Here is a 27,854-nt window from a genome sequence, read left to right as displayed (position 1 = left end):
GTGAAACCCCGTCTCTACTAAAAATACAAAAAATTAGCCGGGCGCGGTTGTGGGCGCCTGTAGTCCCAGCTACTCGGGAGGCTGAGGCAGGAGAATGGCGTGAACCCAGGAGGCGGAGCTTGCAGTGAGCCGAGATCGCGCCACTGCACTCCAGCCTGGGCGACAGAGCGAGACTCCGTCTCAAAAAAAAAAAAAAAGAAAAGAAATGTATTGGCCAATATTGAGGGCTGGAAGCCCAGGCCACAAGCAGAACGGGAGCCAGGGCAGTTCAGGGGACCTGGGCAGTAGAGCCTGAAGCCGGCTGTCTTCAGGATGCTGTGGGCGTGAATGAACCAGCTCTAGCCAGTAACCCATCCTCGCTCAGTGCACTCAGGGGTCTTTAGGGAAATTCAGAGAAAATTCAGGATTGAAGTAGACTGGGCAAGGCACTGATGTCATTCATTCTTTCATATTCATTTCAATAAATATTTGTGGGCACCTGCTGTGTGCACAGCCTGTTCTAGGCACTGGGATTCAATCTCATTTTGTTGTTGGTTTTGAGACTGGGTCTCGTTCTGTTGCCCAAGCTAGCAACGTGGCATGATCTTGGCTCACTGCAAGGTCTGCCTCCTGGGCTCAGGTGATCCTCCCACCTCAGCCTCCCGAGTGGCTGGGACTACAGGTGCACACCACCATGCCTGGCTAATTTTTGTATTTTTTGTAAAGACAGAGTTTTGCAGTCTTGCTTAGGCTGGTGTCGAACTCCTGGGCTCAAGCAATCCTCCTGCCTCAGCCTCCCAAAGTGCTGGGATTCCAGGTGTGAGCCACCACACCCAGCTGGATTCAGTGTATTTTGAGAGACAGACACCAAAGGAGAAACCAATAAGATCATTTCTGGTGTGTTGAAAATGAGACAACCCCATGGAGATTGTATCTCATGGGAAGAAGTAAATCCTCAAAAAGAAATTGAAGCAGTTGGATGGTAGGTCCCCAAACAGCAAATATCCAAAAAGGCATCCCGCCCATTCTGGCCCCAGGGCAGGGATCAGGATTCAGATTCCAGAACTAGACTAGAATTCGAATCTAGCCTCAGCCTTATTCTCATCACGACCCGGAGCAAGTCACTTCATCTCTCCAAGCCTGCAAAATGGGGATGATCACTCTTCCCTGGTTGCTGAGACCAAACGAGGTCATACATGCAGTGCTGGCCACGCAGGGATCATCGAGTTCCATCCCAAGAACTCGATCACGTCCTGGGTGCGTGTGCGCACACACCCACACACGTACAGACACACGCACACACATGCATGCATGCACGGTGGGGCACCCAAGCCGGTGCCCGCTCCTCGAGGCTGGGGCCTACGCCTCCCTGACCCTCTGGTGTATTCAATTATAGTTTTAGCCACATTCATTCCTCCCTCCTTCTAGGTAAGGTTTATTAAAATACCCAGTCACAGAAATAGCCCTGCTCCCTGACAGCAGCCAACCCACAGCAAAGCCACGCTTCCTTGAACCCTCCTCCAAACCCCAACACATGCCAAAACCCCATAATAAGTCCTTGCGCAGACCCTCTTCCTGAGGCACCCCACGGTGCGCGAGCTCCCTTGTTGCAACAAGACAATAAATCTGACTTTGTTCGACTACAGGTGTGTTCTTGGTGGTGTTTGGCTGCAGGACACTTTAAACTGTAAACCCAAAAATGTCCCCTGTACAAAATGTTTGCAGCCACCTCAGGGGAGGGGAGCTGGAACTGGTTTGTCACACAACTGGGAACAGCACCCCAGGGAACAATGCAATCAAAAGGAGGTGGTTTCCGGAGCTGCAGTCCCTAGACTGGGGATGGAGTGGGGGTGCGGAATGTCACCATTTCTCACCGGCTTTAGTCTTAACTTTTCATGCTTTAATGTGAAATGTAATTATAGATTCTTGAGTTATGGCGGTGAGCTCGTCAGGGCTAATTAATTAGTCAGATTTATAAGTATTTGGTTCTCAGAGATCAATGACCGTGAAGTGTCGCCTGAGAGCTCTGAAAAATCCCCTTTCTGCTAGTTAGTTTCTTGGGGAGTGGTGGGGTTGGGAGAGCTGCTTTTGTTTGGGGGGCTGGTTGAGAGGGACAGCCTGACCACTCTCAAGCAGTCTGGAGACCATCGCTGCCTCTGAAGTCCCCACACCTTTGAGATCTGTGAGGGCTGTGCCCTAGGAATCCAGAAATGTCAAATAGAGGCCACTTGTCCCACTACCTCTCCCAGAGGCCATGGCAGACATTAGTAATGGATTCCCAAACCCCTCCCTGTTGAATCTGGACCCAGCACAGGCTGTCAGGCAATCACTTGGAATTAGCGTCTCTTTCCTACCCCTGGGATAAGTCCTTCCCTGCTCTCAGCAGAACAGAAGAGAAAGGAAACTGAATTTTGACACCAGAAGCTGGGATTTAGGTGGGTTTTGCCACTTGCTGACTGGCACACTGGGCTCATCACACTACCTATTGAGGTGCCACTTATCCAGGAAAAGTTACGGTGATAATCCAGGATGAAAATCTCTATGAGATCACAAACATGAAAGTTATTTGTCTACTCTCAACCCCTGTACAAGATAAAGATGCATCAACCAACAGAGGAGGAAGAGAGATGCCAACATCTCAACAGAGCGGGGAAAAGCTGGTGCAGTGATCCCCCGGGGCAGCTCAGTGGGGGCAGGTTCCTTTTTCTTCCCTCCTCGGTTACCCTAGAATGGAAGCCAGGCTTCTATGTGCAGGCTGGACTCTGCACAGCCAGCTGCCTCCAACAGGGAACACGGTGCACATTCTCCAGGCTTCCAGACTTCAGGGGACCATGATGGCTTTGGCTACTGGAGGGCACCCTCTCCACGTGAGGGGGCTGGAATGTGGCATGGAGTATCACCCTCCAAGGAGCTTCTCTCTTGTCTCCAGCCATCCCACAGGAGGTAGATGATTTATTTACAGGCAGAGAAACCACTTGTCGGTTTCTTTTCATTCATGTGTATCACACGGTAAGCCTTTGTTAAATCCAGCCCAAATTCATTGTAGGAAAATTAGAAAATCCAGACAAAATGAAAATGAACGTTAAAACCGCCCATCTTCCCACCACTGAGAGATACATATTAGTAACACATGCATTTTTCTATGGTGTATATAAACACATGTATGTTTCTTTTTAGGATTTGGGTCATTCTATATGTAACATTTTGTAATTTGGGTTTCTTTTTTCACTTAATGATAGTGAACACTCTTTCATGGTAGTAAATATGTAGACACCATCATTTTCAGTGGCTTTATGGTATTTCTTACAGTCCCTTATGGTTAATATTTTACTTATTTAACTATCCAGCTCCCTATTGTTGGGCGTTGGTTTCCAGTTTTTCACTGCAATGAGCTGCACTTTTCTGCACTGGAAAAAACAAGAACAAAAACACAAACCCTTGTAGTTTCACCCGTATGTCTATTTCCTGCACTGAAATAACAAAAACAAAAAAGCCAAAAAAACTCTTGTAGCTCCACCAATGTGTCTATTTCCTTCAGAAAAATTCTCAGACACAGAATTGCAAGACCGTAAGGTACACACATCTCTAGGACTTTCACGCACATTGACAAATTGCCCTCCTGAAAGTTCGTACCAATCTCCACTCCCCGAAACCGTGAGAGAGTCAACATTTCTCTCTCCCCGCTGAAGTCGGCAGGTGGAAAGCCATAGGCTCAGAACTCTTTCCAGCTGCTGGGATCCTGCAGCTGGACCCCTAAGGACCATAGAAATACAGTTCTTTCTCTTCCACTCCCCAGTCAAAGCACCTTGCGAGAGTTCCTGGCCGGGCCGGGGCAGAGTCCTGAGGCCACCTGGCATGCCCACTCACAGACCTTACCTCCTCCCTCTCCACGTGCACGCCTGGATGTCTTTTCTCAAGGCCTGATGCTCACACCTCGTGGCAGGGCAGCAAGCTTTTGAGTTATAGTGAACCTTATTTCCCTCTACAGCTCCCACGGAGTTAACAGATGTACGCACGTCTGAGGCAGTCATGCGGCAAGAGACTTTGGGCCCAATTCTTTCTGTTTTGACAGTGTGTAATCGAGGTGAAGCCATAAATTTTATAAACAAGAATAAACGACCCTTAGCAACATATGTCTGCTCGACCTTTCCAAGGTGATTGTAAATAAAGGCGCCTGCTGACCAGTGAGGGCCATGGGCACTGCAGATGGCCAGTGATGAGGGCTGAAGGACCGGTGCCTTGGGAGCTCACACTGGGAGGCATTTCAGCGGTGAGGGGCAGGGGGAAGAGGTCACCTAGCTCCCCGCCCCAGTCCTGAGTCAGTTGGACACCTTCACGCCACTTACGCACTCCGTTCTCCAGGGTGCCTTTGCCCCGTGCCGCCTTGAATTGGCACTTGCTTCTCATTCTTCATCAGAGCACTTGTAGCTGTGGCAACTAGGTTCCTCCTGGGGGTTTGTTTTTGAGACAGGGTCTCGCTTTGTTGCCTGGTCTGAAGTGTAGTGGCACGATCATAGCTCACTCGGCCTCAAGCTCCTGGGCTAAAGCGATCCTTTCGCCTCAGTCTCGAGTAGCTGGAACTACAGGTGCTCACATCAATCCTGGGCTTTTTGTTTTGTTTTTTAAGAAACAGGGTCTCTGGCCGGGCACGGTGGCTCATGCCTGTAATCCCAGCACTTTGGGAGGCCAAAGCGGGTGGATCACGAGGTCAGGAGATCAAGACCATCCTGGCTAACACGGTGAAACCCTGTCTCTACTAAAAATACAAAAAATTAGCCAGGCGTGGTGGCAGGCGCCTGTAGTCCCAGCTACTCGGGAGGCTGAGGCAGGAGAATGGTGTGAACCCGGGAGGCGGAGCTTGCAGTGAGCCAAGACAGTGCCACTGCACTCTAGCCTGGGCGACAGAGCGAGACTCCGTCTCAAAAAAAAAAAAGAAAGAAAGAAAGAAAGAGGGCCTCACTATGTTGCCCAGGCTGATCTCAAACTCCTGGCCTCAAGCGTTCCTCCGCTTTGGTCTCTCGACGTGTCAGGATTACAGGCAAGAGCCACCATGCCCAGCCCCTCCTGGATTTTTGGTAGTCCCTTCTCTTCCCCCGAGAAGAAGCCCTGCCCCACTTGATTGCCAGTCACACCCTCACTGCCAACTGTGCCAGGGTGGCCACCCCAGGGGGACCCGAAGAGCAGGGTCCTTGTCTTGGCTTTGCCGCTGCCCACAGGGAGCATGCTGGAGACAGGCAGATCTGAGTTCAAATCCAAGTTGGACCTCTTCCTCTCGCGTGACACCAGCCAAGGTGCCGTCTCCCTGTGCCTCGGTTTCTGAGTCCACGATGCAAAGGTACTAATGTCCACTTGGTGGGGCTGTTGTGGGGAATACATGCCAAGCGTGCAAGGAAGGTGCTCTCCAAGGTTAGCTCTGCTGAGATGGTTTCAAAAGCTCTGGTGATAAGGAAATCTCCGTAAGTCTCAGCTATTGATAATGATATCATTATAATCAGCATCACCCCTGTGGACACTGTGTGACTTTGAGCAAGTGATGTGACTTTGAGCAAGTGACTTCACCCTCTGTGCCCCTGTTACCTCACATGTGAAATGGGGAGGATAACTGTACGTACCTTGTAGGGTTCTGAGAACTAGAAAGACATGAGCACCTGGCATTGTGGTACAATTGAGCATAGAGCTAGGAGTTGAGGAAATGCCTGTCATGGTGCTTGGAAGCACAGAGCCCTGATTTAAAGCCTGGTTCTGCCTCCTGGAGCTGTCTGACCTTGAGAAACTCCTATCTCCTCTCTGGGCCTCAGTTTCCTCATCTGTAAGTTGGGGGTGATAATATTAAGAGTTCCACCTTCACGGGCTCTTGAGATAATTAAATGAACTATTGAATGTAAGGTTCTTAGCAAGATGCCTGGACGTAATCAGTGCTCTATGTGTGGTCCTTACTAAGATTTATTATTAAGTTCTCCTCTCTGCTGGGCGCAGTGGCTCATGCCCATAATCTCAGCACTTTGGGAGGCCAAGGCAGGTGGATCACTTGAGGCCAGGAATTTGAGACCAGCCTGGCTAACATGGCAAAACCCGTCTATACTAAAAATACAAAAACAATTAGCCAGGCATCATGGTGCACGCCTATAATCCCAGCTACTCAGGAGGCTGAGGCAGGAGGATCACTTGAACCCAGGAGATGGAGGTTGCAGTGAGCTGAGATCACGCCACTACACTCCAGCCTGGGTGACAGGGTAAGACTTGGTCTCAAAAAATAAAATAAAATAAAATAAAATAAAAAAATCCGGGCACCGAGGCTCACACCTGTAATCCCAGCACTTTGGGAGGCTGAGGCGGGCAGATCACCTGAGGTCGGGAATTTGAGGCCAGCCTGGCCAACATGGTGAAACCCCATCTCTACTAACGATACAAAAAATCAGCTGGGGGTGGTGGCACGCACCTGTAATCCCAGCTACTCAGCGGCTGAGGCAGGAGAACCACTTGAACCCGGGAGGCAGAGGTTGTAGTGAGCCATTGCACTCCATGCCTGGGTGACAGGGCGAGACTCCATCTCAAAAAAAAAAAAAAAAAGTTCTCCTCTCCAGGCCTCAGTTTCCTCATTTATAAAATGAGAGCAATGATGTCTGAGACCGCGCTCAGCTCTCATTGTTCTGCAAGTCACTCTCCTTTTCACTTCGGCCCTGTTTGCTGGAGCCACATCCCCGCCTTCTCATCTGATTATGCCTGGCCACCTCTGGAGGCCACCTGTCTCCCCCACCCTCTCGGCAAGCCTGAGGGACCAGAGGCGCTGCCAGGCTGTCCTCAGCGTCACCTGGGGATGAGCTATTAGAACGTGCTTTCGAAAGGGTCAAATATGACTGAACAACAAAGCTACTTTTTTGGAGCTGCTATCATGTCTGGGGCCTGTGGGCTTATTTCTGAACTCTTGGAAATTGGTATTATTATCGCATTATAAGATAAAGAGGCTTTGAGTGGTTCAACCATTTGCTTAAGGAGATGCTGGAAGTGACAAAGATGGAATCTGAATTCAAATAGTAATAATAGCAAACAACCGTAATAACAGGAGTTAACATTTGCCAGGGGGTGATATTACTCTTTTAAGTATTACCTCATTAAACAATCCCAGTGACCAATAGGGTGGATGTTATGATTCCCATTCTACAGATGGAGGAGCAAGACCGAGAGAGATGGAATGACTTGGCCAGTCACCAAGGTAGGAGGTGACAGAGCTGGCCTTGAACCTGAGCCTGCCTGGGACCAATGCCCAAGCCAGCTGTTTGACAGTCCTTCCCCACACCCCACAACCCTACAAGCATCAAAGGTCACCTGGCAGCCTCTCCCAGCCAGCCCCAAGTGCACCTTCTCACACTTCCAGGCTGGGGCTATCTGACCCTGAAACAGGCTGCTGAAGGTGACCTTGGGAATCCCAGCTTAGCTCCCAAAGAGGGTTGCATGGGTTCCCTTAGAAAATGGATTCTTACCAGGAGGTTCCTTGGACTTCCTATGACTGGATGCAAATTTGTGAATGTGTGTGTGTGTGCATTCCAAAGGTGACAAACCACAGCTTGAGAAGTTTCTGATTCTGTGGAATGGGAGAACACGAGGGACGTCCCCAAAGTTTCTAGGTCTCCGCAACCTGCCTGTCCCTGCCTCTGTGGGACTTTAGCACCATCTTCCAGGAGGACTCACAGAGAAGAAAAGCAATAGGCCAAGGCAAGTTCAAACTGTGCCACCCTCCCCTAGCTGGACTGACTGCAAAGACGCATTTATTCCAGCTTGTGTCGGTATTGCCAGATTCCCAGGCCCCGCCAGAGGGGAGGCATGAGCCACAAATCCTTCCAGGCACTGATTTATGTAGCATTCACGCGGAATTCATTATACAAAGAATTTTATTCAATTAAACTTGAAATGCATCTGGATTCTTAAAGGTTCAGTAGTGATCACTGGGACAGGGCGATCATAAAACTGAATGGGCTGTCGGAAGGTGTCGAGGCAGCGGCAAGGGTGACATTGCCGCTGACGGGGGCTTCCGAACCAGGGACGTTTGTCATTGGGATGTGTTACAAGTTCGGGCTGTGGAAATTACTCAGTGAAAAATGCACATTAACAATAGCCATGAAATATCAGTTAAGGGAAACTAGGTTGAGAAATGAAGACAGCAGGATCTATCAGAGCCTGGCATTGTTCACCGCAGCCCAGGTAGTGATTAAAACGACTGTCAAGCGGCAGTGGGTGGGAGCCGAGGAGCACGGGGCTGTGAGTGACGAGGCCGCGTCCAGGGCCCACATCTTGGTACTGACTCCCCAGGACAACTCGGTTCCCCACCTAATGCCTCCTTCCAGGGCTGCTATGGGGTTCAAATGAGATAATGTCTGTGGAACACTTGGCTCAGGGCACTGCATGTAGCAAGCCCTTCCACAGTGCGGGCTGGTGTCACTGTTACTGCGGGCTTCTCTCCGAGGGAACAGCCAACTGCCAGCTCGTCTCTGGAAATGACACTAAATACCCCATTCCAGGGAGCCTGACCTGGAGGAGGGGGAGGCATTTTCAAGGGTGCAAAATGTAAGGAAGTGCCCACAATCCACAAACTCAGTGATCAAGTAATATTTGTGTGCAGTATTTTCCAAAACGAAATTATGAAAAAAATCTATGATAAGCAAGGAATCACGACTTTAAATAAAAGCAGGCTGCTGTGTGTTTCAAAACCCATGTTTCCGTGCAATGGGATGGATTGTTTCTGAGAGTTGGCAATGGTGTGCAAACACTGGCAGCGTGGGCTTCACAGTCATGTTTCTTGATTGTAGGGCTTTTATTAACTTTTCCCACCTGGTTCAAAATATGCGAGGATATTTGCTCAGTGTACAGATGGGTACGCGTCTTTCCTTTTGCTTTGGGCTCTTGATAGAGCTTTTGAAAGGCGCTGCAGAAGAGCAAATGTTTTAAATACCCCATCCTCCCAGCCCCCAAAGCAAGCTTGCTCCATTTTTCCCAGGTTGGTGGCACATGAGAGAAACACCTGCTGAGTGGTGGTGTCTGCCCTGCACCCGGGTGGTTTCTCAGAGAAGTGTTTGCTGGTGAACCAGGAGACAGATACAGAGGCAGGGGTCTGAGAATGCGACTGTTAACATCCGGCCTGTGACAGCCAGTCCTGGAAGGACAGGACTTGGCAACAGGCAAACGGCCTTGTTTCAAAGACTGTCACTTTAGGATGTTGTATTTACTCAAAGAGCTTTCCTTATCCTTTGGAGGCTGTGCTTCCCCATGGCTAGGCATACAGGGCTGCTGTGTTATTATATATATGTATAGCATATATATTCCCCCACACTTTGATGGTGATGGGTGGCTCAGAGGTAACTAAACTTCCAAATATATATATATATACACGTATATTCCAGGAAGATTTTGAGGTGTAGACAGAATTGAGTGTTTCGCTGCAAGCTCTTTGAACATACTCCCTGACCGAGCCTTAGTGATTGCGTGGTTAACCACCATTCACTTCTGAACACTCAAGCCTTTCCTGTTTTCAGGGCTTTTTTTTTTTTTTTTTTTTTTTTGAGATAGAGTCTCGCTCTATCACCCAGGCTGGAGTGTAGTGTCACGATCTTGGCTCACTGCAGCCTCTGCCTCCTGGGTTCAAGTGATTCTCCTGCCTCAGCCTCCTGAATAGCTGGGATTACAGGTACCTGCCACCATGCCCAGCTAATTTTTTTTTTTTTTTTTTGTATTTTTAGCAGAGATGGGGTTTTGCCATGTTGACCAGGCTGGTCTCAAACTCCTGACCTCAGGTGATCTGCCTGCCTCGGCCTCCCAAAGTCTGTTTTCAGCTCTGTTTTGCACACACTGAACACCGACTCCGTACCAAACCTGGTAGTGACTATGGGGGCAGTGAGGCGCTGAACAAAGCCACCTCCTGGAAGGCATGCACACACTCCTGGACATCTGCACCTCACCCACCCTGCCCAAGGCTCGAGAGGACCACCACAGCCTGTCAGCAATGAAGGGACCCAGAAGACACAAATGAATATACCTGGCCCTCCCGCAAACTTTGCAGGCAAGGTGGTAAGAATGAAGGCAAAAATATGCACATGACTGAGAATGTAATGTTTGCTGACTTGCCAGCATGAAAGATGGCCTGAGTGACCAGCTGACCCGAGCCTCGCTCTGTGGCCCATGCTAAGCAGCCACTCAGTCAATACGTGATGGCTGAATGGAGTTCGCCAGGCATTTCAGCCCTGAAACTCAGCAAGAGTCTGTCCTTCCAAAGTCATTTCCTGCAATTAGCAGCCTGCAGTCTTCAGGTTCTTGGGGCTGCCTCTTCTGCCCTTCATAAATATCGCCTTTCCCAAGGACACTGCTGGCACTGGCAAGTGTCGTTTCATAGCAGGAGGGAGGAGCGGTGACAACTGAAATAAATACAGCCGTGCATGGATCTCAGAGGCATAAGCCAGCCAAGTGCAACATCAGAGAAATCAGTCTGGTGGATGTCAGCGTCACTGGAAACTGACAACCTCATTTTCTTAAGCTGAAGATGCTGCACCGCAGACCCTCGACTCAGTCCAACTGGACAGGGAATGTTCACCTTCAAGCGGTAGTGTTGTTCTCAGCAGGGTCTCCACCCCTTTCAGAGGGGGTCCTCTAAGCTGCACCCCCACCACACACACTTCAATCTAAGCCAGGAGTTTCTGAGCCTCGCCTGTCAATCTGCAGCTATCCTTCCCCCACACTTTGGCGGTGATGGGTGGCTCAGAGGTAACTAAACTTCCAAATCCTGTCCGCCTTCCCCGTTACAAATGTGACATTTAAAGCCCCTTTGGCACAGGTAAATCACAATTACATTTTCAAGGGCCTCTGGTCCCATTCCAAATCTCTGAACAATCTGAGCTGGCAGTGGGAGGACACACACACACACACACACACACACACACACACTCCAAATCTCTGAACAATCTGAGCTGGCAGTGGGAGGACACACACACACACACACACACACACACACACCAAATCTCTGAACAATCTGAGCTGGCAGTGGGAGGACACACACACACACACACACAGCTCCAGCCTTTCTCACTTTTATTCTTTTTCCGCACAGCTCCTTCTCATTGCAGCAATCACTTTACCTGTCTTTCCTGCAATGCCAATTCATTCCCACATCCCTCCAAGACCCAGGAGAGCTTGGGGAAGCAGGGTCAGGGACAGAATCCCCAAAGGGCCACAGTCCCTTGAGGAAGGTGGCAGGAGGTGTGGAGCAAAGCAGAGCTGGGACGAAAGGCTGCTTTCAGTCTCTCTGGGTGAGCTCTTCAGGAACCAGGACCCCAGAAGGGCAAGCTCCTCTCTCCATGACCATTGCCACGGGGGGATCCTCCAAGCTCCCACTTTCTGTGATTTCAGCGTGCCTCAGACTCGGCTGATGGGTCATTTTTCTTGTATATTTTCTCTTGATTCCCCTCCTTCATGGCTGCATATCTGGCTAGTGTGAAGAGATAGTCACTGAGTCTGGAGGGGCAGAGAGAGAGAAGCAAACAGAGTGGTTTGAAATGAGAGATCAATGCTAACTGGGTCTTCCCATATCTGCCTACAAGGAGGAGATATAAATGACGCGCTCTGGGCACACCGTGCAGGGAGGGCGGGGGCCCACCACCTTGCACTTGATGGATGGCATGCGAGGCCAGCTGCTGTGAATGCCAAGGACTCTACTCCAGTGTCAAGGCTGGGGCCATTCCTGCAGGATGAGGCTATTGCCCCAGCCCTACCCCATGGGGCAGATGACTTTGGACTCCTCTCTGAGCTGGTTTCTGCACTTTTGAGTGATCAGGGCTCATGTGCGTGATCAGTTTGGGTGTTTCCCAAACTACAGTGTGCACAGGCATCACCGGGGGATCTAAGCAACGTGCAGATTCTGATTCGGGAGGGCTGGGCCAGGCCCGGGACTCTGTAGGTCTAGTTCCCATCCTGGGTGATGGTGACACTGCTGGACTAGGCCCTACTGACATTCTGGATCATTCTCTGTGTTCGGGGCTGTCCTGTGCATCCTGTGCAATGTAGGATGCTGACAGCACCTTTGGTCCCCACCCGCCAGATGCCAGTGGCACCCCTGAACCCAGTGTGACAACCGGTAATGCCTCCAAACATTGCCAAAGGTACCAGGTGAGCAGCACAGGCTGGGGCACTCTAGAGACCAGAGCCCAGTCCCTTTCCCGCCTCCTCCTTTGAGCCAACAGCAGTGGGCCATCTGTGCATGAGGCCTTCTGCAGGGGCAGCAATGGAGGGAACTAGAGGACAACGCCATGGGCCCCACAAGGCACTTATGCTGTCAGCTCTTCTGCCTCCTGCTGTCCGCATCTTTTGCTGTTTCATTCCCAGCACTGGGCACCACGTTCCTCCCTCTCTCTCTGCTCCAGTCTTGCCCTCAGAGGCCAGCTACACACCACGTCCTCCTGAGCCCTCCCCTGACTCAGGCGCCCTGAGCCCCACAGCTGGCTCTCAGGGACAGCGAAGGGGAGGTGGTTCGGGGTATTTTACCTCTGGGCTGCGTGCTCCTGGAGGGCAGCAGCGTACCTGTTGCTTGTTGGCTCTGTGAAGCCTCACTGAAGAGATGAAATGGCCTGTCCCGTGCAATGCTATGGGACCGCAAGGGTCCCCCCAGGGTTGCTGCTTTGAAGGTGAAATGGACCTGCTCCTCACTCCCGGTGAAACCCCACTCCCAGAAGGAAAGGAGCTGCTCAGGACCTGTTGAAGCCAGGCCATGTCTGTGGGAGGAGTGGCCAGTCAGGGGCCTGAGGTCACTTTCTAGACACCCAGGACAGCTCCTGGGGTGCAGACCCACTCCCCCAGCTCTCTACCTGCCCCCAGGCTCTGACCTTGCTCACACTGGTGCCACAGGAGCCAGGGCTGGGGCAGGAACCAGCAGAGCAGGCGTTGGGCCAGGCGTGGCTCCAGCCTCATGGGCCGGCAGCAAGGCAGAGGAAGCCCTCCCTGGGCTAGCCTGGCTCACTGGGGCCTGCACGGGGGGCCCCTGAGCTCAGCTTGGCCCGGCTCTCTTTTGTTGGTTCACACTGCTCCAGGCCCTCTCGGGGAGAGGAAACTGGCTGAGAGAGGGCCTGAAGCCTGGCTCCCTGGTCGGCCACCACCGAGAGGCCTTCCCTGAGCACCCAGCCTCTAAGAACGCCCTTCGCTCCCGCAAGGCCACTTTGTACATAAGTTTTTCTTCCTGGTTTTTACAGCAGCCTCTCCCAATAAGATCTGAATCTTCTCGGGACAGGCACAGTGTCCACCTTGTTCGCCACTGCCTCTCCTGTGCCTGCCGTGGTGCCTGGCACAGAGCAGATGTTCATAAACACTAAGGGAATGAAGGAGGGGGTGTGGGAACACTGCACCACTGCTACTTCCCACAGACGAGCCTCGGCTTTCAGAGAGGGACCCCCAGGTTCCACGCGAGTACCTGTTTAAGAACTTGGCCACGTTCGCATCGGTCTCTCCCATCTGGACAAGAGGCACCACGCTAGAAAGGGAGGAGACACTGAGTCATGTGACATTATGGGGCTTAACAGGCTCTGACCTGGGGCCTAAACCTTGAGCAGCATTTCACATCCCACTACCGCTCAACCTGAGCCTGCACAAGCTCGGCCAGCACTGGAGATGACAAATCCATCACAGGTGGGTTTAAACAGGCCATCAGCCCCCTGTCCACGGGCACATCGCAGGAGGGCCTGGCCAAGGAGGACTAGAGCACAGCTGGGGAGTTGAGGGAGCCGCCTGGCCTACACCACACCCCGGCCAGTCAGCCAGCTTTTGTACCATTAGACCTGAGTCTGGGTGGGGTGAAGTTGGGGTGGTCAGCCTCCAGCCTTCAAAGGAAGTGGGGGCCTTAATTCCCAATGGGCTAAACTCTAAGCCCCTTGTACATCATGCTTGTACATCATGACTTAGAACAACTTCACAGGGGAGAAAAAGACCCAGGCAGACCAAGCTCCTGATTCCACAGGATTCTGGATTCCTAGGGTCCATGCCCGTCTATGTGCAGATACATTAGACACTGGACAGCCATCTGCTGGGCACCAGTGTGGTGGCGGGCCCTTGCTGAGCCTTTCCCAGGTATCACCCTGTGGCATACACTTTGTTGGCAGGCCAGCCACCTAAAGCCCAGCCTCAGGGTTCTCATCCCCACCCAAAGCCATGCACCTGGCTAGCGGCCCAGCAGGGTGTGCGTCCAGGCCTGTCAGAGTTCCAGGCTGTCTCTAATGGGCACCGCACGCTCAGCGAGCAGCTTCTTCACCCGAGATGCCCCGGGCGCGCGTTCCCACCTCAGGACGATCTGCACCTGGCCACTGCCACGGCTGCGTAACTCTGCTGCACGGAGGGCCTGTCAGCTGCTCTATGCCTGTGTTAGATCTTTGGGTTGTTTCCAGTTTCTTGCTATTATGAGCACTGCTGATGGATGGCTTTGTACAAATAACATTTTTGTTTCTTTTGAAGCCAAAGCTTGCTCTGTTACAGGAGCTATTTGGGCCCAAGAGCCTTTCATAAAGAACAAAACCTTAGTGATGTGGGACTGTGGAAGAGCTCATGCTTGGCCCAGACAGACGTGGACTCCAATCTGGATTCTGCTACCATTTGGGGGACTGTGGCCACGGTGTCATTTCTCTGAGCCACAGCTTCCTGACTCCTGCAAAGCGGAGGCCACACCACCTCTCTCCCAGGGATATCAACAAGGAGTAAATGAAATTATGAACGCAAGGTACCTGTCCATTGGATCAAAGTAGGGCTTGCTTTCTCTTCTCTGTAAAAGCAGGCTGGCAGCCTGGTCTGAGTGGTGTAGATAGAGACTTTGCTCATTTCCTTCTACAGATTCCTTGAAAAGGCTGTCAGTAGCTTTGGGGTGGTGGTGGCTAGTCTGCTGACAGCGTCCACCTGGGCTCCCCACAGCCGTGCAGGCCTTTCAGGGGCCTTATGCACCCAGAGGCCAGCAGGGTCCTTTCATGTCTACCCATCCCAACATGGCTGGGAACCCAGCAATAACTTCCTGTTGTTCTCAGAACACAGGGCTCACAGCAAGGTGCAATTGTGTTGTCTGATAGTCCATTTGGTCACGTGTCACTGTCTCCACTCCACAACACAGTGCTCTGAGGACAGGGACTTGGTCTGTCCTGGTCCCCGTCTGGCACAGTGGAAGGGCCCAGACAGGGTCTGTTGATGTGTGGCCGGATGGCTCAGAGATGGCCCTGCTGTGCCTGCCTCCTGCCCGCGGTGCAGAGGCCCCTCTCCCTCTCCCCCTCCCCCTTCCCCTCCCCCTTGTTCCTCTCCCTTTCCCTTGGGCCCTCTTACCGTCTCTCAGCCCGGCGGCACACGGCCCGGCAGAAATGCAGCGCTGAGCTGATCTTGCCTCCCGACTGAAAGCAGAAAGGGACATTGCCTGAGCAGGGTGGGAAAGGTGTGCCCACTGCAGACAGCAGCTCCTCTGAAGTCCAGCCCTGCCCCCCAAACCAGGAAGCATTCTGCCTCCAGGAGCCCTGCCAGGGCACACCCACTGGGCACCCTGCTCCAGAGTGGGCAGGGCTGGAAGAGACCGGTGAGGACCTGGAGGGACTTGGGGAAACTGGAGGACAGCGTCTGTCACTGTGAACAGAGGGACTTATTCAGAGCCCATGTGTGTCTGTCAATGCAACTGCCTGCAGCCACCCCGTTAGGCCTGCCCAGTACCTACAGGCAGGATGAAGGCCGTGAGTGGTGGGAGCTGGCAGGTATACTTGTCGATCCACTGCTCCAGCTCCAGGATGGGCCCCGACTCGAACGTGGTGTACTCTGAGGAGCCAAGGAGCAGAGGGAACTACCATGAGGCCATCACCCACCAGACTATGGCGGGAACCGCCCCCGCTGCCCTTCCACCTTGCTGTCCCGCAGACTGCTTCCACTGGCTCAGAAGGTACTTTCCCTCCCAGGGGCTACAAGCAAGGCTGACTGGCCCACCTGTGGGTCCCTGGGGGCCTGGGCTCCCAGATGGTAACCCCTAGGAGAGTCCCCGGACCCTAGGGCTCACAGGAGGTTGAGAATTACTTAAGTGAGCCTCCCGGGCCGAGGAGCGCGGAGTCGCCAGAGCCGAGCCGACGTCCTGCAATGTGCACTGGATCTGGGAGGCAACAGAAGGTGACAGTCAAGATCTATTTGGGATGGGATGGACAGAGAGAATGTGGTTCCATGTGCAGAGGCGCCACCTAACACGCCGGCAAAGCCTGTGCCAGCTAGCTCGTGAAGGGCTGATATGGTTTGGCACTGTGTCCCCACCCAAATCTCATGCTAAATTGTGATCCCCAGAATTGGAGGTGGGACCTGGTGGGAGGTGATTGGATCATTGGGGTGGTTTTGAATGGTTTAGCACCAGTCCCCTAGTGCTGTCTTGTGATAGAGTTCTCCCAAGATGTGGTTTGAAAGTGTGTAGCATCTCCCCCTTCACTCTCTCTCCTGTCAGCCATGTGAAGATGCACCTGCTTCCCCCTTGCCTTCCGCCATGACTGTAGGTTTCCGGAGGCCTCCCCAGCAGCAGAAGCCTGTACAGCCCGCAGAATCATGTGCAGATTAAACTTCTTTTCTTTATAAATTATCCAGTCTCAGGTAGTTCTTTATAGCAGTGAGAGAACGGACTCATACAGGCTGTCAGACCTTGAACTGGCTGACATTTGAAGGCAAACTCTGAACCTTCAGCACAACATCTTTGTTGGACACCCAGCCCTGCTGAGGGGGACCTGCTGTGGCTCTTTTGCAGTCTGAGGGAGGAAAAGGCTTGTGTGGGGGCAGCAGCCGGGTTAAGCAGATGACGCTCATCACACACCCAGGGACAGTTACGAGGAAACGTCTAGGCTCTGCCCGCGTCTCCCGTGCGCCTAAGCCCTATGAGGTTTTCTTCTTTTCTCAACATTTGACAGCTGGGCCACGAGATCACATGTGACAGTGCTTTCTCAACTCTAAAGGACAAGGAGCTTGGAGAATGTAGTCAGCCAAGGCGCTTGGGGGTTCCGGGAGCAGGAAGCCTGGCTGGGTGAGGCCTGTGCTCTGTCCAGGTAGGGGGTAGGTTTGCTTGGAACAGAAGTGGTCTGTTGGGGTCTGCTGCAAGGGCTCCAGGCCCCTGCATGACAAATGTCCAACAGCTCCCATGCATGTGAAAACCACAAGTACCACCTCTGACTTTGTGCCCAGCCAGGGTCCACTCGAGCTGGATGGTGGGCTACCAGGAGGGTGAAGGTCTGCGACCTCTGACCTCTTCTAAGATGGCCACTGTGACAGCATTCAAGAAGCAGGCCATGGTGTGTAAGAGCAGACGCTGCCCATCCAGCACTGGGCTGGAACCTTCCTAGGGCTTCTGACCAGCAGACCTTGGGCAAGCTTGGGGTCCCTGTGCTTCCACAGTCAAAGCGGGAGTGGTAACACTACCCACTTGGTTGGCCAAGTGCAGTGTGTACCCCAGGGGCTGGACTGGCACCAGTGCAGCGTGTACCCCAGGGGCTGGACTGGCACCAGTGCAGCGTGTACCCCAGGGGCTGGACTGGCACCAGTTTGGGAATCAGATTCCCGCTCCACTGATGCCTGGCTGTGGGGGCTGGGCAAGTCAGCCTTTCCGAGGCTCAGTTTGGCTCCCTATAAATTGTGGACATTAACTTCCACCTCACGGGCATCTGTGAGGGTGAAATGGGTGATACGAGGAGAGCCATGGCATTGCTGCCCGACCTCATCCACAGGCCCTGCGAGCAGCTACCAGGCCAGGTGGGGCTCCCAGGTGAATAAGACACAGTCCCCGCCCTTACAGTGCCAAGGCTGGGTGGGAGGCAGATGGGTGAACAGGTTAACTCCCCTTGTGATTCCTGTGGTTAGAGGATGTGGAAACCTAGGAGCGGTGCCTAACCCAGCTGGAGGTGAGGTGGCCAGGGAAGGCCCTGGAGGAGGTGACATGGCAGCTGCGAACCAACGCATACAGCAGACAGAAATGACCGCTGCTACCGCGGCTCCTCAGGAGGTTGAAAGCCTTCCTCCACCACACTGAATGTTCTGGTGGCTGAGGCTTCCCATCCTCCTGTAGCCACGGCCTGTGGCAGCCCCAACTACTCCCCTCTGTCTGTTCCCAGGGGCCTGAGCAGGCTCCAGCCTGGGCTTCAGAACGGAAGTGGGAAGGGCTGCCCCTGCGGGGAGTGGTTTCTGGGGATCTGGGTCTGTGTGGAGGTGTAAAGTGCGGCACCCTGGGCATTCTCAGGTGGCGACCCTGCCTCCGTGCTTGAAGTTCTCTGTGTGGGTCAGAGGCCCCCTCCTTCTTAGGGAACAGAACAGTGACACTGTGACACATGAGTCCCACTGGCTGAGGGCTCACTGCAGCTGGGCCTCTCCAGGTTCCCTCTGCATCAGGCACGAGCGAGGCACTTCACACCGGCTTTCTCAGCCTTGGTGCTATTGCCATTCACGGCCGGGTCATTTTTTGTTGATGGGGGCTGTCCCGTGCATTGCAGGATATTTATATGCCAGCAACACCCCCACCCCAGATGCGACAACTAAAAAAGTCTTCAGATATTGCTCAGCAGGCCCTGAGGGGCAGAATGGCCCTGGGTTGAGAACCGTTCCATTTTAAATTCCCTCATTTAGTGCAATCCTCACCACTCACCTGTGAAGGAAGATTATATGTCTCCAATCGTTTGTTTTGGAGACAGAGGTTTTTTTTTTTGTTTGTTTTTTGTTTTTTAAGACAGGATCCCACTCTGTTGTCCAGGCTAGAGTGCAGTGGTGTAATCACAGCTCCCTGCAGCCTCAACCTCTAAGACTCAAGCGATTCTCCCACTCAGCCTTGTAAGTTGCTGGGACTATGGGTGCATGCCACCATACCTGGCTAATTTTTTTTTTTTTTTTTTTGTAGAGACAGGGTCTCCCTAAGTTGACCAGGCTGGTCTTGAACTCCTGGCTTGAAGTGATCCTCCCACTTTGGCCTCCCAAAGTGCCGGGATTACAAGCTTGATTGAACCATGGTGCTCGACCTGAGACAGGGTCTCAATCTGTTGCCCAGGTAGGAGTGTAGTGGCATGATCACAGCTCACTGCAGCCTTGATCTCCTGGGCTCAAGAGATCCTCCTACCTCAGCTTCCTGAGTAGCTGAGGCTACAGGCATTCACCACCACGCCTGGCTAATTTTCAAATATTTTGTAGAGTTGGGGTCTTACTGTGCTACCCAGGCTCCTGGCCTCAAGTGATCTTCCTGCCTCAGTCTCCCAAGCAGCTGAGATGGCAGGTGTGAGCCACCACACCTGGCCTGTCCCTATTTCACAGATGAAGAAACGGAGCTCACGGAGGGAGAATGACTAGCCCCAGGTGACACAAAGAGGAACTGATGGCTGGATGCTGAGTCCCGTGATGGCCACCAGGGATGAAGATTCCCAGCTTGGGTAAGACGGTGTTACTCACTTTCTGAAGCTCTTCAGCAAATATGTGGCCCTTTTCTGTGACTAATTCCACAGCAAACCTATGAAGGAAAAGGAAAAAGCGTTCGCCTGTAATGTAATGTCCCTAGGCCCTGTCTTGCCGTAAACAATAGATTCTCAGGTGGTGGGCCATTTAGTTAATTTAGATATAATAAACACATTATTTTTCTTGCTGACAATAAGAACATTATAGCCTTCCACTTGGGGGGTTGGTAGTATTTGTTTCTTGAAATGCCTTTTCGGATACTCATTATTTCCAGTCAATAATTCCTTTTGAACAACTATTCTGACCAGGCCCACGAGAGTCTGGTGAACAGAAGCTGAGCCAGGCTCTGCCCAGCAAGCTGGTGACAGGGTGAGCAGTGACAGTCTCAAGTGATGGATCCTGAGCTCTGACCCGTGGCCCTGTGGTTATAGGTGAGTGGGAATCAGACAGACCCAGGTGCAAATTCTGCACCGCTGCTGAGTGTCTCTGGGACTTCAGGCAAAGCTTATACCTTCATGTTCAGGAGTGTGATATTCAGGAGTGTGATAGGTAATCAGATTAGATATACTCCTGAATGTGAAGGTGCAAACTGAGATCAGTGCTCTGAAGAAAAGAGCAACAGAAGCCTAATCTGACCTTAGCTAGAGAGGCAGGGAGGGCTTCCTGGAGGAAGTGATGCTGGAGGGGAGACTTTGAAGGCTGGGGAGGACTTCCCTCGTAAGGCAGGGAAGCAAACTGCCCCCGACACAGGTCAGGACCCTGGCTCTGCCTCCCTCAGAACCCTGCACTTCCCTCCTGCACCAGTCAGTGCCCCAGCAGCAGACAGTGGTGCATTGCAGGGATTCCTGGAGGAGGGCTTTGGGAAGGGACAATTCACAGAGGTGTGGGCAGAGTTTCAGGCAAATGCAGGAGCCTGAAGGCAAGGGTCAGGGAAGGTGCAACTCACCCTGGAGGGAGCTGGATTCTGGAGTCACTCAGCAGGGAGGGAGGGAGGGAGGGAGCCCAGCTGCCACCAGAACCATGCACCGCTGGGGAACGGGGTCACACACACTCCTGATCTCTCTGCACTCTCTCCCTCATCACCTGCTGGTGCCTCCCACTGGCTGGACCCACCTGAATGCCAGAAGACCAAGGAATCAAGGTGGCACAGCCACCAGGTGATAAGGCCAGCCTCCCATGCATAAAGAGAAGGTGAAGAGAAGGGATTTGAATGGGCCAATGGAGAATATCCAGCCCATCTTCCTGGCACATCTTACAGTTAGAACTAAACACACCAGTGTGATTCCCACCTGGTATGTGTCTTCCCTCTGGACCAAAGGGAAGGGCCGTGCAGGCTGGGACACAGTCTGTCTCCATCATAGCGGATGCCTCATGCCTGCCTCACAGGAGGTGTGCAGAAGTATCTGCTTGCCAAGGGACGCTCCGTGACCAGGCCAGTGGCAGGCCCCCACTGGGCGCTTGCCCCAAGCCTGCTCCCACGCGTGTAGCTGCCCGGTGAGTGCTGCCTGCTCCCTGCACTCTGAGGCTCAGGAAGGTGGGGCTGAGGTTCTCTGTTGAGCAGCGCCTTGCAGCAGATGCTTGGCCAATATCTGACCAAGGAAGAATCCACAACCGAGATTTCCCCGACCTGCTGCTCCTCCTCAACTGAGAGATGATGGCTCGTGATTTAGAGCTCATTAGAATAGCTGACGCGAGAACTGGCCTTTTCTCCCTTTGCCCACTTGGTCTTGCATCTGCCCCCTTCTGGACCCCCTCCCACACACACACCAAGGGGTTTGTTTGCCTTCTCTACCCAGCTGGCTGACTATCTATACCTCCCATTATCTGTCCCGAAAATCTCACCTAGCCAGGCCCGCCATGGAGAAATGGTAGCCAGGAACAGGTAAGTGTTAAGAACAGTAATAATGAGGGGACTTGCTTGAACCTGGGAGGCAGAGGTTGCAATGAGCCGAGATCGTGCCATTGCACTCCAGCATGGGCAACAAGAGTGAAACTCCATCTCAAAAAAAAAAAAAGAATGATAATAGCTAACATTGCTATTACTTATGCTAGGCACTGTCCTCAGGGTGAAACGTGGAATCATCTCATTTAAGCCCCACAAGAACACAGTGAGACAGGAATTATCATGATGATTACCTGACAGAACAGTAAACTGAGGCTCACATTGATCTGCCTGACGTCCCAGAGATGATCTGCAGCGGTGCTGAATCTGTAGCTGGGTCTATCTGGCTCCCACACACCTACAGCCCACAGGCCCAGAGTCAGATACCAGGATCCAGCACTTGAGACTGTTGCTGCTCCCCCTGTCACCAGCTTGCAGGGCACGCTGGGCAGACTGTGCTCCTGCTTGCAAATATTTGCTGCCCCTCCCACCCCGCTGATGTCAGGCACGTGCACATGACAGTCTCTGGCCACTGAAATGTGAGTAAATGGAAGGCATCACTCCCAAGGAAGGTTTGTCTTTTGGAGACAGAGTTGTACTCTCGCCCAGACTGGAGTGCAGTGGCACGATCATGGCTCAATGCAGCCTCAACCTCTCAGACTCAAGTGATCCTCCTGCCTCAGCTTTCTGAGTAGCTGGGACTACAGGTGTGCACCACCACGCCTGGCTAACTTTTTAATTTTTCTTTTTAGTAAAGACGAGGTCTTGCTATGTTGCTCAAGCTGGTCTCAAACTCCTGAGCTCAAGTGACTCTCCCACCTCGGCCTCCCAAAGCACTGGGATTAGACCTGTGAGCCACTGCTCACACTTTTTTTTTTTTTCAACTTTTATTTACCAACAAAGTTGAGTCTCCATAAAGACTGTGAGAAACTGCCAATGTTGACTATACTTCAAGTCATCATGGCGGGGTAGTGGGAAGAGTTTTCAATCGGCAATAATCACACCTTGGATAAACCTCGCTGGCGACAACACCGCCACTGCACAATCCCTTGACAGCCTCAGGAGCCACTATGAGCTTCACCATGACCTCTTTTCCCTCTGCCACAATGACTGATAATCGCCCCAGGCAGCAGCTGTCCTAGCAGCCTGGGTCCCAGAGTGAAGGCCACATGGAGCCATAGCACATCCACCCTGTGATGGGGGTGAAGTGGGAGCAGCCAGTCCACCTTTGGTGTCCTAAGCCAGGAGATTTGGGGGTTGTCTGTGACCACAGCATGACCTGCCCATCCTGACCTGGCCCATCCTTGAGTCCACCTTCTATACTTTGGCTTATGTAAAAAACAACATTCACAAAAGGGATCACATTGGATGTACTGCGCATTATACTAACTCACCTCTTTCACTCAATATACTAACCTCAGTGGCACACACAGGCTCACCTGAAAAGTGAGGGATGAGAGGGAGGCAGCTTCACATGGCATGGGCCAGAGGCCATGCAGGCACCGGCAGGGCCAGAAGGGAAAGGAGTCTGCAGCCCTGCAGCCTTGTGGAGCTGCCCAGCCTGTGCTTCAGCGCTGAGGAAAGTTCAGTAAGGGCTGACAACCTCCGAGGCAGCTGTCCAGCACACGTGGGAGCTTCACATTCATTACGTTTACCCATACTCGACTCAAATGCAACCTTAAGGCCAATCCTGTTCTTCTTACCCAATAGCTGAACTTAATTCATCTGTAGTTCCCACGGCTTCAAACACTTGGTCGTCTTTGGGTCTCCTTTCTCCTGTGAAGGTGCTAGAAAACCCTGTGGAAAAAAATGTTTAGCCACCCAAATTAAGATTCTGTTTTCCTGATAGGCTGGGTTTTTTTTGTTTGTTTGTTTTAACTTTCAAGTTTCTAAAGAACTTTCTCTCTCTTTTTTGAACTGTCGCTCTGTCATCCAGGCTGGAGTATAGCAGCGTGATCTTGGCTCACTGAAACCTCTGCCTCCCAGGTTCAAGTGATTCTCGTGCCTCAGTCTCCCAAGTAGCTGGGATTACAAGTGTGTACCAGCATGCCCGGTTAATTTTTGTATTTTTAGTAAAGACTGGTTTTCGCCATGTTGGCCAGGCTAGTCTTGAACTCCTGGCCTTAAGTGATTCACCTGCCTCAGCCTCCCAAAGTGCTGAGATTACAGGCATGAGCCACCGCACCACCCCTTAAAGAACTTTCAACCTGAAGTATAACATATACACAGAAAAGTACTCAAATCATAAGTGTGCAAGTTGGTGAATTACTACTAACTGAATATACCTCTGTGATCAGAACCTAGCTTCATAAACAGAACATGACCAACACCCTGAAAGCCCCCATGTACCCCCTTTTAGTTGCCACTCCCCAAGGGTTAGCCACTATCCTCACTTCTTTCCTGATGTGCTTTTATTTTAAACTTAAGAATCATACACTAGCCATCCTGATAAAGAAATAAAACATGTTACATATTTTATATCATATATACATTACCATTATATTTCACAGGATGTCAAAGTCCTCTGTGCCTCTGCCTGGCTCACAGTCCCTGCCTTTCTCCCCCAACCTCTGAGAAAGTGAAAACTGCCCCTGACAGTTTGGAGCTGGCTTTTGCTATTGGGCAGGCTTTGGGGTTGCCAGGTGTTGGCCTGGCACTCACAGGTAGACTGTGGTGTTCTGCTGAACACAAACCATTTCACAGAAAATCGTCAGACAGGTCACTCTGCGACTATGACGGTTCAAGACCAAGACAAGGCCACTCTGGAATAACGTCTGAGCACAGATGACTGTCCAAACGCCAAAAGATGACCAAACATCCCCCTTCCCTGGCTAATGTGAGTGGCTGTTGCATCTTTATCCATTACAGCGTTAGTACCTCTTTGTCCCTTCTGTCTTCTAGAGACAAATTATTAAGATACCCAATTACAGGCCGGGTGTGGTGGCTCACACTGTAATCCCAGGACTTTGGGAGGCCATGGCGGGCAGATCACTTGAGGCCAGGAGTTCGAGACCAGCCTGGCCAACATGGCGAAACCCTGTCTCTAATAAAAACAGAAAAAATTAGTCGGGCATGGTGGTGCATGCCTGTAGTCCCAGCTGTTTGGGAGGCTGAGGCATAAGAATCACTTGAACCTGGGAGGTGGAGGTTGCAGTGAGCCGAGATCATGCCACTGCACTCCAACCTGGGCAACAGAACTAGACCCTGTCTCGAAAAACAAAAAAAGATACCCAATTACAGAAATAGCCCTGCTTCCTAACAGGATTCAATCCACAGCAAAGCCCCACTTCCTTGAATCCTCCCCCAAACCACCCAATAGAAGCCCAACTCTATAATAAGTCCTTTCCAATATCCTCTTCCTTCTTTTTAATTGTGGTAACAGATGAACATAACAGAATTTTGCCATTTTGACCCTTCTTAAGTTTACCATTCAGTGGCATTGAGTATGTCCCGTGAATGCTTTTATACTTTTCCTATACAAGTATATATCCAAAAAATAATGCATACTAGTGATCTGCATGTTTTTATACTACAAAAAAATGGTATACTGGCTGGGTGCGGTAGCTCATGCCTCCTGTAATCCGAGCACTTTGGGAGGCTGAGGTGGGAAGATACCTTGAGCCCAGCAGTTCAGGACCAGCCTGGGCAACACAGCAAGACCTCATTTCTACAAAAAAAATTAAAAAGTATTAGCCAGGCATGGTGATGTGTGCCTGTTGTCCCAGATACTCAGAAGGCTGAGGTGGGAGGATTACTTTGAGCCTGAAAGGTGGAGGCTGTAGTGAGCTGTGACTGGGCCACTGCACTCCAGCCTGGGTGACAGAGTAAAACCCTGTATCAAAAAAAAAAAAAAAAAAAGTATCATAGCAGTACATTCTTCTGCATCTTACTTTTTTCTATATAACATGTTCTAGCATTTAAAAAACTATTAAAGTAATATATACTCATTATAAAAAACAATAAAATAGAATAAAAGTATATAAATAGTGAAAGTCCTTCTGTTTGTTCCCCTCTCACAACCTCTCTCCCAGAACAGTCCCAGGTGTAACCTTTCAGACTATTCTACATATACCTGAACACATACATATGCACATCCTTATCCAGATAGATTCAGGCTTTTGTCATTTAATATCTCGAGTGTTTTTCATTTCACATAACATTTTTGTAATGTATACTGAGATCTGTCACATATTTTATATATATATATTTTTTTTCTGAGACTTTTTTTTTTTTTTTTCCTGAGACAGCATCTCGCTCTGTCACCCAGGCTGGAGTGCAGTGGCATGATCTTGGCTCACTGCAACCTCTGTCTCCCAAGTTTAAGCAATTCTCCTGCCTCAGCCTCCCAAGTAGCTGCTGGGGTTACAGGCATGCACCATCATACTCAGCTAATTTTTGTATTTTTAGTACAGATGGGGTTTCACCATGTTGGCCAGGATGGTCTCAAATTCCTGGCCTCCCGACAGGGCCTCCCAAAGTGACGGGATTACCGGCATGAGCCACTGTGCCTGGTCACATATTATACTTTTAAGTGGCTGCAAAGAATTTGGAAGAACTTTAAAATGGTGTATGCCGTGAGTATTTCTCTGTGTTTTTCACCTGTCCCCACCCTACCTTTGTCTCCCGTTTTGGTGTAAATCTTGGGGATCCTGGGTGTCTTCGAGGAAGGCTGTGGCCTAATGAGAAATAAACATCAGTATCTGGTGAGTGGGGATGGTTTACACAGAGGGTCAGCTCCTTCAGTAGGTCCCAGCTTGCTGCTTGTAACCTCAGAGGCAGCACTTACCCCTTACTGCTTAGATGGTCATCTCTTATTGATTTCTTTCCCCTAGATCCCTTCTAATAGCAAACATTTTGTGGGCAAGACCAGAGCTGGGTGACAGTGTGTACAGTAGCTGACATAACGCCTTGCTCAACATGGGCTCAATACCTATTTGCTGAAGGACTTGATTGATCCTTTGCCATTGTCCCTGCACTGTGCCAAGTAGTTTACAGGCATTACCGTCTGGAATTATCCTGGTATCTTTCCACAACCCCAAAGGTAGGCACCACCTATTCTCTTCATTTTACTGAGGAGGAAACTGTAGATCAGATGAGGCTCACTTTCCTAGATCATCCAGGAAGAGGCAGGAGTGGGATGCTCAAAACTATCCTAGACCAGAGCACAAACTGTAACTTCTATCCTGCTGAAATTCTTTCTTTATTATTATTATTATTATTATTATTTTGAGATGGGGTCTCGCTCTGTCGCCCAGGCTGGAGTGCAGTGGCATGATCTAGGTTCACTGCAACCTCTGCCTCCCGGGCTCAAGCAATCCTCCCATCTCAGCCTCCCCAGTAGCTGGAACCACAAGTGTATACCACCACACTCGGCTAATTTTTTTTTTTTTTTTTTTTTGGTAGAGACGGGTTCACCATGTTGCCTAGGCTGGTTTTGAGCTCCTGAGTTCAAGCAATACGGCTACCTCAATCTCCCAAAGTGTTGTGATTACAGGTGTGAGCCACCATACCTGGCCTATGATTATTTTGTTCACAGACAGGGTCTTGCTCTGTTGCCTAAGCTGGAATGCAGTGCAGTGGCATGATCATAGCTCACTGCAGTCTTGAACTCCTGGGCTCAAGGGATCCTCCTGCCTCAGCCTCCCAAGTAGCTAGGACTCTTAACTCTATCCTACCCAAATTCTTACCTTACACTCCACCAACTTAGGGCCTCTTGCAGGAAAAGAAGCCTGAGCCACTTCCATACTATGAGGCTTCGAGTGTACTCAGAGATGAAGAATTGCCAAAATACAGCTCAAAAAGTGGCATTTTCAAATAACAATGTAAACAACTCAATGACATAGCTCAAAATTAAAATGTGACACTACAAGGCCATTCGAAGGTTAATTTCCTGGATCTGTGAACTAAATTAATCCATTATTAATCCACGGTACTCTAGAGGTTCTGAGGTCTGGGTTGGGTGCAAGTTTCAAGGTGTATGAGGAAAGCCATCTTTAGAAGGTGCTGGTGTATCTGGGACCTGGGGGATAAACTGCTATGGAAATTGGTCACAATCTGAGTCGAGAGCCCTGCTGGCCCACACGGGATATGCCATGCCCTGCCCGATGACAGCTGGGTTTCACTGGGACTTAGGCAAAGACTACCTGGTCTCTGGCGCCCACGTGGTCCACGTTGCCACGGTGACGTCAGGACAGCGTGGAGACGTCACCGGACGGGTGCCGCCGTGACCTCACGACGGTGTGACGTACCCATGACGACGACACCACGATTCAAAGCAGGTGTTCGAGTTACCCTTCCTGCCAGCCACTCACCTGTCCCCGTCTTCCACGCCCTGAGGGCTGCAGCTCTGGAAACGGGGATACAGGAGCCTGGCGGCGCCGAAGCATCCGCGCAGGCCAAGACGACTCCCCAGGCCCCACGCAGCCATCAGCCAGGCTTCTTGATGGGAGCTGACCCCGCCAGGTTCCCGTCCAGGCCCCGGAGTGACTCCACCCACAGCTGGCCGCGCCACCGCTCAGCTGTCAATTTTCATTGGCTCGAGGTTCTCGCCCCAGGGCGG

General features: G+C 51.4%; 1 protein-coding gene and 1 non-coding gene across 2 annotated transcripts; both read right to left on the bottom strand.

Moving 5' to 3' along the window:
• Positions 1–7,850: 7,850 nt before the first annotated feature.
• LOC105493446 (metabolism of cobalamin associated B) lies at positions 7,851–27,784 on the bottom strand. Its single transcript, XM_011761099.3, has 9 exons — positions 27,607–27,784; positions 25,910–25,971; positions 22,999–23,092; positions 19,411–19,468; positions 16,033–16,105; positions 15,683–15,780; positions 15,304–15,368; positions 13,421–13,480; positions 7,851–11,475 (listed from the first exon to the last, which is right to left on the bottom strand). Exons 1-9 carry the CDS (start codon positions 27,720–27,722, stop codon positions 11,367–11,369), a joined length of 735 nt encoding a protein of 244 aa, XP_011759401.2. The 5' UTR covers positions 27,723–27,784; the 3' UTR covers positions 7,851–11,366.
• Positions 22,204–22,344, bottom strand: LOC112428857 (U4 spliceosomal RNA). Its single transcript, XR_003020924.2, has one exon. It is a non-coding gene; the product is annotated as a U4 spliceosomal RNA (small nuclear RNA).
• Positions 27,785–27,854: the final 70 nt, after the last annotated feature.

Source organism: Macaca nemestrina, chromosome 10 (assembly GCF_043159975.1).
Source record: "Macaca nemestrina isolate mMacNem1 chromosome 10, mMacNem.hap1, whole genome shotgun sequence".
Taxonomy (NCBI): Eukaryota; Metazoa; Chordata; class Mammalia; order Primates; family Cercopithecidae; genus Macaca; species Macaca nemestrina.
The sequence above is the reverse complement of the archived record's forward strand: the minus strand, read 5'-3'. Positions and strand labels throughout refer to the sequence as shown.